Source organism: Macaca thibetana, chromosome 18 (assembly GCF_024542745.1).
Source record: "Macaca thibetana thibetana isolate TM-01 chromosome 18, ASM2454274v1, whole genome shotgun sequence".
Taxonomy (NCBI): domain Eukaryota; kingdom Metazoa; phylum Chordata; class Mammalia; order Primates; family Cercopithecidae; genus Macaca; species Macaca thibetana.
The window spans coordinates 38,647,956-38,661,204 of record NC_065595.1 but is presented as its reverse complement, the minus strand read 5'-3'; the positions used below and the strand labels follow the sequence as shown (position 1 = coordinate 38,661,204).

General features: G+C 35.8%; 1 protein-coding gene across 8 annotated transcripts in view; it reads left to right on the top strand.

The window, feature by feature from the left end:
* The window catches only part of PIK3C3 (phosphatidylinositol 3-kinase catalytic subunit type 3), a 578,331-nt gene that overhangs the window by 102,817 nt on the left and 462,265 nt on the right, over positions 1-13,249 (top strand). For all 8 annotated transcript variants that reach the window (XR_007721190.1, XR_007721193.1, XR_007721195.1 and 5 more), the window contains exons 22-24: positions 3,040-3,208; positions 9,790-9,880; positions 12,475-12,600. Coding sequence is in view for 1 of the 8 variants with exons in the window: in XM_050767591.1 (XP_050623548.1) it covers positions 3,040-3,208; positions 9,790-9,880; positions 12,475-12,600 (386 nt within the window). In the remaining 7 variants the exon portion in view is untranslated. The remainder of the gene's footprint in view (positions 1-3,039; positions 3,209-9,789; positions 9,881-12,474; positions 12,601-13,249) is intronic.

Genomic DNA, 13,249 nt, shown 5'->3' with positions numbered 1-13,249 from the left:
TAATTTGTTCGGCTCTAAAGGCAAATTTTGCATTTATTTTGCCCCTCACACATTGGGTGATTTTGGGTAAGTTACATAATATACCAGTAACTCAGTCTCTTCTTCTGAATCTGTAAATAATAACAGAACCGCTCTCCTAGTGGTGCTGTGAGTTTTGAAAGAGATAAGTAGACTTTTGCTTGGTATTGAGCACATACTACTCATTCCTTAAGGGCTATTAGGTTTTGTTTGCTTGTTTCTTTTACCACCGTGAGATGAATAATGCCTTTTTTTTTTTTAACTTATGTGGTTGTTATTTGGACTCATGCTATTAGAGAGAAGAAAATAGTTAATATATTTCAAAAATTTCTTTTTCCCACTTTCTGTAATTTGGGTATTTGACTCCTCCAAATCTCATGTTCAAACTTCATCCCCAGTGTTGGAGATGGGATCAAATGGGAAGTGTTTGGGTCACGGGGGTGGATTCTTCATGAATGGCCTGGCACTGTGCTGGAGGTAATGAGTGAGCTCTTCTGTTACTTCCATTGAGAGCTGGTTGTTAAAAAAGAGCTTGGCACCTCCCCTCTCATGCTACTATGTGATCTCAGCACATGCCAGCTCCTCTTTGCCTTTATAGATTATTGATCTTTGATACTAAAAACTATTATTGAAAAATATTGCATCATTGTGCTTTTAACTGAGTGAAAACTGCTAGTATATTGTAAGGGTTTAAGTAATAAGTATTGGGAACAGTGAGTGGGAGTATAGATATCGGGAACCTTTTTAATTCTGAAAATACAGGTTTTGCTATAAGAATAAATTGCTGTTTGTTACCTTCTTTTATTTCTAGGTGTAGCAGTAGGGCAGTAGGAAAGATACAACATTCACATAAGACAAAAGGCATTTTAATGGAAAAAAATGGTAAATAAATGTCAGGTTATATAAAAAAAATTGAAGAGTAGGAAATTCACTGGAGTAGTGTGTCAGGGAAGATTTTTTGAAGTTGGGAATTATGTGGAATCTTTAAAAAATAGAGTTTGGATTATAAGCAACAGCAGAAGAAAGTCAAGTATAAGGGGGAAGAGTAAGAAGAGGTATGAAAAACAGAATGAATACAGTTTTGACATTGGACACGTTTAATTATTAAAATAGAAATTTAAAATAAACTTTACCATTAAATACTGTCAAAGAGAATAGTTTATATTCTCTTTAATCCAAGAATTACAAATGCCTTGAACTACGATTTTAGAAATAAGTTCATGTTATTTATTCAAATAACAGGAAAATTTAATTAGCACCTCTTACTCCCTGTGTTTTGCAAGCTGGAGACAAAAGGAGGTTAACCAGTTTATTTTATGTATACTTTATTTCTTGACTGTTTAAAGTGGTAGATTTGAATAAGATCATACTCTCTGAACTTCTTAAACATTTTTTTAAATTTAATTATGTGTGTTTTTTGAACCTTTACAAATTTCGTTTTCAGATATTAACTTTAAAAAAAAACCATTCCCTTCAGTATTTATGAAGATGAGTTTTCTTAAAACATTACATTAATAGGCTTTTTTTGAAAATACATGGCTATTTAACTTGCAAAGCATAATCATGGTTTCATTGTTAGATACTGAATCTTCTATGCCTTTTAATTAAGTAGTAATCCTGTTCTTTGAGAGTGTTCTGACAAGAAGGATAGAAATACACTCTTCATTTGTAACCAGTGATACATAGCCACTATTGGAATTCCAATACTTCCTGTAATGAAATGAAGAAAACTGGGATAGGTTTCCTATTAAAAGCATGGAGCCCTTTAAATAAACCATGTGTGATGGCAGTTTTGTATCAAACATTGACCAGATTGGTCATCTGTTCAAGTGTACTGGTAACAAAGTATTATTTAAATAATTAAATAAAACTAAGGAACATTTATCTACATCTGTAATATTGTGAGCTTCTTATTTCTTTACCTCTTATGGGGCAGAATAGTGTGTATCCAACAAGGTAAAAGATAAATGAAAACTTCAAAATGAGAATAAAGTACCAAAAGAATTGCTTAGCTTAGTTGAGCAGAGGACACATACTTAGTTGAAGGTGTTAAAATGGTTAACAGAAATTGATCCTGGACTTTTCATCAGATGTAGAAAACTGAAATCATAAGATACTCCCCTTGAACCTTAAGAGACTATAGGGATGTTGCTTTTCCAGTGGGTACTGAAGTTATCAAATTCACTTTTGTGAAACTGGTTCCTCATATTTGTTGAATTATGGACTTTACTTGGGAATCTGGTGAAGTGTATTGATCTCCCCGCAAAATCAGTTTCATTGTACTTAGAGACCATCGAAGCCCGTTTTGGGATTCCGAAAGAGTGGTTTTTCAGTCATAAATCATTCAGTGATTTCTTTTAATGGAAATGAAACCCCCCCGTGTTGACATTTTATGATCTTAAATATGTACAACATGAAACCTCATAATTGTGCTTACTCTTATATACTGTACAATGAAAACAGACTTATAAATCTATGTTACAGATTAGTAAAATTTAACAACATTAAAATGATAGGTGATATATTATTACAACTGAATTGCTATTTATGCTAAGAATATGTTTTTTTAAATTTTTCCTTTCTAAAATTTTTTTTTGAGTAATGATAAATTAGCAGAAGGATTAATCTCAGGAATAAAGAAATGATTTTCCGTTATATGAAGGACACTGTGCTTAAACTTTAGCACAAAAAATTTGCTACAAGATTCCAATTTCTGCTGATACCTTAAAATATTATCCAGGCTCTAACCGTCTTTGATTCTGAAGACTTATAAATAGGATTTAACATAGGTTACCATTACTTTGACACGATTTTAGGCATCATTTTGTCTGAATGAATGAGTTAAAATGAGTTAATTATGTTTCGAAGGCCACTCTCAAACCTGCAGTTAGAAATATCGAAGAATTTAATAGGCTTCATCTTGAACTAAGATTCTTTATGAAGAGACAATTGTGTGACATATCCCCTACCAATTTCTTTAAGATAATTCTGGTAACAAATGAGTTTCTTGTCAACATCCAGGCAAACTCTTCCACATAGACTTTGGATATATTTTGGGTCGGGATCCGAAGCCTCTTCCTCCACCAATGAAGCTGAATAAAGAAATGGTAGAAGGAATGGGGGGCACACAGAGTGAGCAGTACCAAGAGTTCCGTAAACAGTGTTACACGGCTTTCCTCCACCTGCGAAGGTAAGTTGATTTGCTTGGCACAGAGAATTTGGGTAAATTTATTGTATTTTATAGAACAAGAGAAGGAGTTGTTTAAATGTATGCATTCTTTAGCATTGATCACTTTATCAAAATGACAAAGGCAACAGTATTTCCTGTCTTATATTTAATACCAATTTTGACAGATTATCAAATATCAAAGGAAAAAGACATAAACTTTCTCGCTTTCCCACTATCTCATTACTGTATCCCACCAGGCAGGAAGCTGGCATCACATAAGATGAAGCAAACATGGAGGCTTCCAACTCGGTGGGTTGATGTCACTTTAATAAAATGTACTTTGACAGTACTGAGATAGAGAAAAGGTTAAGAAACTTCATACCATTCAGATCTGCCTGAAGACAGTCCCGCAGTAGTACAGTCACCTACTGGGTTCTCTTCCTTCTCCCTAGCTGACTTCCTATTTCTTTATCAAAGAATGTAGGATATAACTTCTTTAGAGTGATATTAGTTCAATCATTTTTATTCTTTAGCTTCCTTAGTTTTGGGTACTTTTCAGGAATATTGAAAAGTTTGCTCAATGATTGAAGTAAATGTTAAATATGATTTTTATCTCTTTTTAACACATCATCAGTCATTCTGCTACAAAAAAAATGTTTTTTCTCCATCCTTTTTTCTTCAGCGCCACTATATCTGTGCTTCCTTCTTCCTAATTTACTTAGGACTGACTATCATATGTCATCAGGAAGGAAAATAAAAGTCATGTTTGATAAACTTTTTCTTAGTCCAGCAGAAAATCCCAGTCTGGGAAACATATATACATGCTCTTCCAGGTGAAAATATAACCAATAGATAGCAAGTTGCCAGTGCATGTGGGTTCTGTCTCCTTTGTCTTCATAACCTTTGTAACCTCGATTACTCATACAGTGTTTAGTACAGAGGCACTCATTATATGTTTATTCATTGAGAACTCTTCGTATTTGTATGAGAACCCTCAGAATTCCTGCTTCTGGTCTAGTGTGAGGCCATGTTCCCGGTTGATGTTGATGTGCTGGTCCTAAAAGACTGTTTTTTTTTTTTTTATAGTAATCGGGTTTCATTTATGCAATGACTAGGTCTTTGTTGTAAACTCAGTCTTTTCCACGTATCACAAACCCTGTAACAGGCGTTTTACAAATGGCCGTGTTATTTATCCTTTGGGTGGCAGAATGGCTCAGTTTTACCCTCCAGAGATGCTAAAAGAATAATGAGAAAATCAGTGCTCTTTAGATTTGTTTGGTGATGCAGAAGCACTTTCAGAGAGATGAGAGTGCCATTTCATATCTGGGATATTTAATTTAAAATAGTCAAATCCCGTAGAAAACTAAGTCGAACCATGGATATCTCAGGGAGGTGGCAGACAAGATGGTAAGGAATGATAACTAGAGAAGTGTCAGAGGTGCTCTATCTTATTGAAAGCAGAAGGAAAACAATGTGCTTTATAAACTGTCATTGGTAGAGGATTAGTAGCAATTCAATAGAATGAGAAAACAGGCAGGTTATTAATGGAGAGCCAAGGTTGACTTCCTCGCTACAAAGAAAAGCCACAGAGAGATTAAATAATTTTATGCAAAGTTTTAATGAAAACTGTGTAACTTTTAAAAATTTCCCTGTACTTCACTTTATATTATCTGGACCCAAATTGTTTGATCAACTTTTTGTTTGTTTGTTTTTTTGAGACAGGTTGTCACTCTCTCAGCCAGGTTGGAGTGCAGTGGCATGACCATGGTTCACTGCAGTCTTGACTTCCTGGGCTCAGATGATCCTTCCACCTCAGCCTTGCAGGTAGCTGGAGCTACAGGTGTATGCCACCATGCCCAGCTCATTTTTTGTGGTTTTTTTGTAGAGACGGGGTGGGGTCTTGCTATGTTGCCCAGACTGGTCTTGAACTCCTGGATTCAAGCTATCTGCCCGCTTTGGCCACTCGAAGTGCTGGGATTATAGGAATAAACCCACTGCACCCGGCCAACATTTATTTTTTAGTGTTGTATTTTAGAGTATGTTTTAGTTGGTTTTAAAAAATGCCTTCGAGGATGTAAGAATTAACCTGATAGTTGTTCAGAGCTAAGGTTATTGGTACTTTTATTAGGCTTTATAGGTATGACCAGCCCTGTTAGTTTATAGTTTTTCTGGATAATGGATCAGTTTCTTCACAAAGAAACCACTGAATAACATCGTACCACATAAGCAGAGTAGGCCATTTTGAACTTAGTTATAAATGGTTATAAAATACATTATCATCTCTTATTAATCAGTACATATTGTCTTTCTCCCAACCCACACTTATGCCAAACACCATTTTTAGACACTGATGTTACAAAGATGTTCTTTCTACATTTTTTGGTAAAGATTTTCAACAGTGAAATAAGGAATGCATTTAACCCACTGGGCATGGTGACTCACTCCTATAATCCAAGCACTTAGGGAGGCTGAGGTGGGTGGATCACTTGAGGCCAGGAGTTCGAGACCAGCCTGGCCAACATGGTGAAACCCTGTCTCTACTTAAAAAAGAAAATACAGAAATTCACCGGGCGTAGTGGTGCATGCCTGTAATCCCAGCTAGTAGGGAGGCTGAGGTATGAGAGTCGCTTAAACCCAAGAGACAGAGGTTGCAGTGAGCCAAAATCACACCACTGAACTCCAGCCTGGACAATAGAACAAGACTGTGTCTCGGGGGGGAAAAAAAAAGAAACGCATTTAACTGTATCAAGTAAAGTTCTCATATTGTCTAAGAGATGTTTGCCTAGTCACGAAACATCAGTGACTTTATTAGTCACAAACATCATTAACGACATTGCTTCCCCTCTTTAAAGTAGTACACTTATTAAATAACATTTTCACAGGAACTCTGATTTTTGTGTCATGGAAAATAGAATGTAGAGGAAATTGACCTTTGAAATACTATAAGAACCTCTGTGTAGTCAATGGATTTCTGTTTTCAGTAATTAAGGTTTTTCCTGAAAAATTTAAATTATCTTTGTATGACTAGAGTGTAGCATGATAGTTGACATGAACGTGGGTAAGAGAAAGAGTTCAGTTTCCTTGAATGTTACGTGCAACTTGCTTCTTTCTAAAAACCCTAATTATGTCACATTCCATCTTGCAATCTTTGCTAGAATAGATTTTGCACACTTTCCCACCCTATTATTATTATTTTTTAATCTTAGGTTGTCTAATACTGGTTTGTTGGCCAGGCGGCGTGGCTCATGCCTGTAATCCCAGCACTTTGTGAGGCCGAGGCAGGCAGATCACTTGAGGTCAGGAGTTCGAGACCAGCCTGGCCAACATGGTGAAACCCTGTCTCTACTAAAAATACAAAACTTAGCCTGGCATAGTGGAATGTGCCTGTAGTCCCAGTTACTTGGGAGGTTGAGGCAAGAGACTCGCTTGAACCTGGGAGGCGGAGGTTGCAGTGACCTGAGATCGTGCCACCGTACTCTAGTCTGGGTGACAGAACAAGACTCCATCTCAAAAAAAAAAAATCAAGTGGCCTTTAAATTTGTGTTTCTGGATAGGGCATTAAATGACTGCCCTGTTAAGTAAACACTTGCTATTTTGGTTCACTTGTGTGTTAAATGGAAAATGCAGGTTAATGACAACAGATGTAAAAGATTAATATCAAAGGTAGTGACAAATTATTCACAAAGTATGTGGATGTCTAACCTTTATGTTTATTTCTGTTTCCCTTTGCTATAACAATAGAAGCATGGATAGTTAAATTTAAATCAGGAGATAATCCAGAAAGCATTAGTATTTACCTTTTTTAAAAGGAACATCACATTCGGCATCCATAAAGGCAGATTTTTAACATTGATCCTGGCTGCCCATTGGAATCACCTGGGGAGCTCGTAGATGAGGTGGCAAGGGGAAAGGTCTGGGCTCCCTCATATTTAATTGGTCTGAGATTGAGCTCAGGCATTGATACATTTGAAAAGCTACCCAACTGAATCTAATGGGCAGCCAAGTTGGAGAACTTCTAATATATCTCTTCCAAAATTGACTTTGTATTCTTCTCCTTATGTTACCTTCTGGTAGATTTCCCCATGCCAAGATGGGAAAAAATTATGTACCTGTATAATCAACAAAGCGGAGTACGAATGATGGATAGGTAGTTGAAAGGGCACTTTTTTTTTTTTTTTTTTTATAATATGTAACAGCTGATTTGCATGCTGCTGGCATCGCATTCCTTGCAGCCTTCTCAAGTGGATCATCTGTATTTCCATAGAGAATCTAACCCATGGCCCCCAGGCCACATGCGGCCCAGGAAAGCTTCGAATACAGCCCAACACAAATTCATAAACTTTCTTAAAACATTATGAGATTTTTTTTTTAAGCTCATCAGCTATCATTAGTGTTAGTGTATTTCATCTATAGCCCAAGACAGTTCTTCTCCCATTGTGACCCAGGGAAACCAAAAGATGGGACACCTCTTATGTAGAAGCTTCGTTATCATTATAAAGGGTTTCATTCTGGACCTTTATTTTTGCCCCACCCTTACCATTTTCATCCAATCCTGTGACTTTACATATGATCCCATTACTGATGACTTTAATATCACTAGCTTTCATATCTCCTCTGAGATATATCTGACATCTCTACTAAAAATCTAGTAGGCACCTCAAACTCTACATGTCTAAAATGAAATTCTTGAGTCCCTGTCTAAAATCCTGTTCCTCTTCCATTTAGCCTTTCCTGTCTTGGTGAATAACACTAGTGTCCCATTACGCTAAATCCTTTGTGTCTTTCAGTTTCTCTATCCTGTCACCCTGACCTCCATTGAAACCATCAGCAAGGATCATCTATTTCATCTCCAAAATATAGTCTGATAGCCCCCAGGTAGTTTCTTGTCCACCTGGAAGTCTGTGATATAGTTTCTCTACTTCGATTATTATTCCCTTCAAGATGGCCAGTGTGAACTGTTAAAAATACGTATCAACGTGTGTCCCTCATTCCTTAAACTCAGTTGCTTCTCAGTGCATTTCAAATAAAACCTTACTGCCTTAAGATGCCTCTTTCTCTCTGACCCATTTTCCTGTTGTTGTTTTTCCTCTTTTAAATCTTTTATTCAAGCAGACATAACATTATCATGTTTATCAGTTTATTATATTAGTTTCCACCCTCCTCCAGAATGTAAACTTCATGAGTGTGGGGACCTTGTTTGTTCAGTTCACCACTGTCTGTATCCCTAGTGCCCACAACAGTGGATATAGTGATTACTAAGTAAATATTTGTTGATTGAATGAATAAAAGGATTATATGAGTAGGAATGGAATAACATCTGTGGTATGCATTTATCAATTCCCACAAATAAATTAGTAACTTAAAGCTAGGTTAAAGCTGGTTAGCTATTATCATAACTTTTTTTTCCTAAGAGTTTAAGTGGGTTAGGGCCTGATTTGATTAGACTACATCAAGGTAGAAGTTTTTCATTATAGTTCCTCTTGATTTTTATGAGGAATAGAAAATTCAGAAATGAAGATAAAATAGGTAACTTGAAACTCATATGGATAGTCATTTTTCTATACAAGTTCCATTATCATTACAGTATAAGTATTAAACAGTTTTTAACAGTTTGTATTTTATTATTATTATTATCATTATAGATAGGCACGTAGCTGGGATAAAGATCCTGCATCATCCAAATTCTGCCCCCATGCCCTAGAGAAGACAATGCAAGGCACTTGGTTGACATTTTTACTGAAACAGCTAAAAACCTTCATTGCTGAAAACCAACGCTTTCCTTAAATCCATCCTGAAGATCAAACCTGAATCTCTTTTTATCAGTGCTAAGGAGGGGCCACCAAGAGCCAAAGTGGAGAGATCCCAGTGGAGATTTATTTAAACCTTCCCCCACAAGGCCCCGCCTCTGGAAATGACCATTCAGAATAGTAACATTGTTCTCTTTGGAGGAAGAGGAAGAGTTTGAGGATTGGTGAAGAGAAACTGTTAGTTGCTGTTGGAGGCCAGCATGCTCTGATGATATTTATTTAGATATCTTGCCCATTTTTAATGCAGCAGAGTACTAGCAATTTTTTCTTCTAGAATTATTTTTATCCAGGTCAGTCACTGTAGTTCCTGAAATGATGATTGGTATATCTGGAAGATACAAGTGATTCATGGGATGATATTATTTCCCTTTCATTCATTTAGCCATGACACACCGAGGTCATCTTAAAGTAGCAGATTGTTACCTTCATCTAGCAAAAGCAGATAGATCTTAATTGTTATAAAATGCGAATTAGACATAAAGTAGATCTTCCTCAGATCCCTTCTAAAAATATATATACTTACTAAAAAATGAAAAGAATGTCATTATTGGATGATTACCCCAAAGGTCTGCCCCATGGTATAGGATTTAGAAATGGTGTTATATGAAGACCCCAAAATAAAATATTTGTCAAGGCTTGCATTTCATTGATACCAACTGATGAATTTCCTGCTGGAATAATAGTAATCACTGTAAAAATCCAAGTACCACTACTTCTAGAAATTTCTTAATATGAGAAAGAAATGCAGAATTCTTAATTATTGCTATTTTTTTTTCCTTTTCTGCTCTTCTTTAGGTATTCTAATCTGATTTTGAACTTGTTTTCCTTGATGGTTGATGCAAACATTCCAGATATTGCACTTGAACCAGATAAAACTGTGAAAAAGGTAATTTTTAAGTAACATAAATGAAGAGCTCTTCTGTATAATTTTTCCATATTCCAGAATACAACAAATTCTCAAGTCTCTGCAGCCAGTTTTATCCCCTTATTTGTTCATGCCCACAGTTACATGAGTAGGTTCCCATATCTGGAGAGACAGCTTGCTGCTCCAGCTCTGCAGTCACAGGGAGGCGGAAGCAGCAGCCCAAAGCTTAAAGAACTGAGCAGAGTTTTCAGCTATTGTCCATCATAGGGAGGATTTATTTTAAAACTGAATTTACTCAAGTTAATTCCCAGCTACAATGAATCTTCACAAGAACACAATGGAATTCATAGTCTCTCTAATGTATCATTTGGAATGTCTATTATCTCTTTTTTTTTTTTTTTAAATATAACTAGATGTGTGAATTAACAGAAAATGTGATACTAAGCCAATGAAAAAATAAAACAATCCGTAGAAACACCCTGAGATGACCCATGACCACAGAAAAGGACTTTAAAATGGCTGTTATAAATATCCATGCACCTAAGGGAAAATAAATGCATAATTACGGAACAGATAGGACTATCAATAGAGACATTAAAACTAGGAAGAAAGAACAAAATGAAAATTATGGAACTGAAAGTACACTCGCTAAAATGAAATATTAATTGGGTAGGCTTAATAGCAAATTGGATTATGGCATTAGAAGTCAGTGAACTTGAAGATAAATCGATAGAAATTATTTAATTTACTTCCACACCTTTAAAGTAATGATGTGTGGAACAGAAATGTGGAGGAACAGGAATGATGTCAATCACTGGCAAAATAAACTAAACTAGATCTTCTCATATATCTCCATTCCTATAGAATTTCCCTGTATCCTTGCAAAGGACTACCTGAATAGGTCTGTAGTTTCCAAAGATGGGGAATTTTTTTTTAGTTTATAAAGTTGTGGTTGATTTACAATAGCCTTAAATATTACAATTAATTAGTATATGTGTTAAGAATCTTAAGAACCTAGAGGACAGCCTAACATAAGTCAGTAAATCTGATACCAAATAACTATTTATATACAGTTAACCTTTTGGTATAAAAGAGAATATTTTCATATTTGGTAAATAACATTATATTTTTATGCCAGGTGTATACCTTCTCTTTGTAATGCAGGCACTTATGTAAGTATGTAAGCTTTGATAAATTGGGCTAAAATTTATTTTGATTCTCCTATTCTGTAGATTTTTTATGTCCTTAAAAATAGTTCCAAAATTGTCAGATATTCTCTCTGTAAGTAGAAGTTAAGGAAATCAAAAGATCAAACTCAAGGACTATGTTTGTTATTATCTGGGATCCAGGAAATGAGAGAGCTAGTTCATTGAAGATACAGCCTTAGATGTTCCTCTACCAAATTGTTCTTGTCTTCACTTTTTACATTTACCTCTCTTTTACCTCCCCCTATCTTGAGGCTCAAGCACTCTCAGATCACCTGGTATACCTCCAGTACCATGAAGAGACAAGGGCACTGAGTTGGGGCTATGGGTTGTTACACTGTCCTTTCTTCTTTGTAGCTTTCTAGTAGTGAAACCTTATACTTGAAACCCTAAATGTGGGCCACACTTTGTCCACTTGGAAACCTCACTTTCTCCTAGCCTGTCTTTGAGAAGTATATGTGGGTTATTTACAAGAGAAAGGAGTAGTGTGTAATGGTTGTGTGGTGGCGTGGGATTGTCTGGAAGCATGTACCAGTTAAGGGTCCCTGAGCCAGCTTCATGAATTCTCTGTGCCTCAATTTCTGCATCTTATTAATGAGATACTATCTACTGTATGTTTATCATCAGTCAGATAAAATGTTGCATGTATGATACTTGGCATGGCGTTTTGCACAAAGTAGTTCTTCAGTAACATTGACTTTTATGTATATATAAAATATACACATGTAAATATAGATACTAATTTTTCTAATACTTAATGCTACTGAAAATCAACTGTAGCTTTAAATAGGAGTAAAAAATTTCTTTTATCTTTGGAAATTATAGACCTATTGACACAGTTTTGTGCTGGGATATAGGGAAATTCAATAGGAAAGGAAACCTTAGAAAATCACATTTAGTTTATTTTGTCAGTGATTGATATTGTTCCTGTTCTTATGTAGACACTGAAGGTATGGGAGAATATTAATATAATCTCACCTTGCTTCATCCATTTCGCAAGGAATAACAGGGATAAAGTGGATTATTAATAAATATGCCACAAGTTAAATCATATATAGTCACTCTAGATTTTAGATTAAAAAAAAAAAATAAGGCACACCTTTAATTAAAAGAGCAGTTTATCTGTTTTTAAAAATGTAGGACCCTAAGAAAAATTTCTTCTTTTCTTTTTTCTTTTCTTAAAAGCTGTTTACAGCCAACAAGAACGAGGTGATATGCAGAGCATATAACAAAAACAGCAAACTTGTACACTCCAAGGAATTGCATTCAGCATTCTGATAAGTTACAGGTCATTTATTTGCCATAGGAATAGCTTATGTTACTTTATAATGTCTATATCAGTTTGATTCTGTCTGTTCAAAATGTGCCCTATTTTTCTTCATTGTAAAGACGAAAAGTGTTGTCTTATAGGTTCAGGATAAATTCCGTTTAGACCTGTCGGATGAAGAGGCTGTGCATTACATGCAGAGTCTGATCGATGAGAGTGTCCATGCTCTTTTTGCTGCAGTGGTGGAACAGATTCACAAGTTTGCCCAGGTGAGTTCTCTGAGTGCAGTGCATTTTTCTCGCCTTCCGTGTACTGCCCCAGAGTCCTTGGAGAGCCATACATTTCTCCTGCCAGTTGACATCTTTTCTGTTCTTCTGTCAAGCCTTTTTGACATTTCACCAGCCAGCTGAAGTGAATCGTGTTTCACATGGTACTAATTCTAAAACGTCTGCTTTTCTTAGTAATGACTAACTTTTGGAGCACCAGGATAGGTATTTTTTTCTTTGTAGTCAGTGGTGATTATACGTCCTCTTGAGAATGATTTTGGATCCAGCAGAGGCCTTGGCAATTGAAACTTGGACACTTGTTGGGTTTTGGTGAATGATGAAGTGCTGGGAAAGTTTAGAAGCTAAGAAAAGCAATCCACATCACACACCAGAAAGATCTATCCATAGACTTACTATTAGCAGTATCCACAGATAAATGAGGGATTACCCCTTCATGGTAAACTTCAGATTTAAAACCCATTTTAATTATGAGTTACATAATAAGAATGACTATGAAAATGGTTAGCAAATGGAAAAATGAGGCTGCTTTTTTCTTCTGTGCCCTCACCTTCTCTCCTGTGAACTCCTTCCTGGTGTTACACATTCACTTAATGATTTGCCTAATCTTGCAAGCTCAGAGCTTATCTGCTTT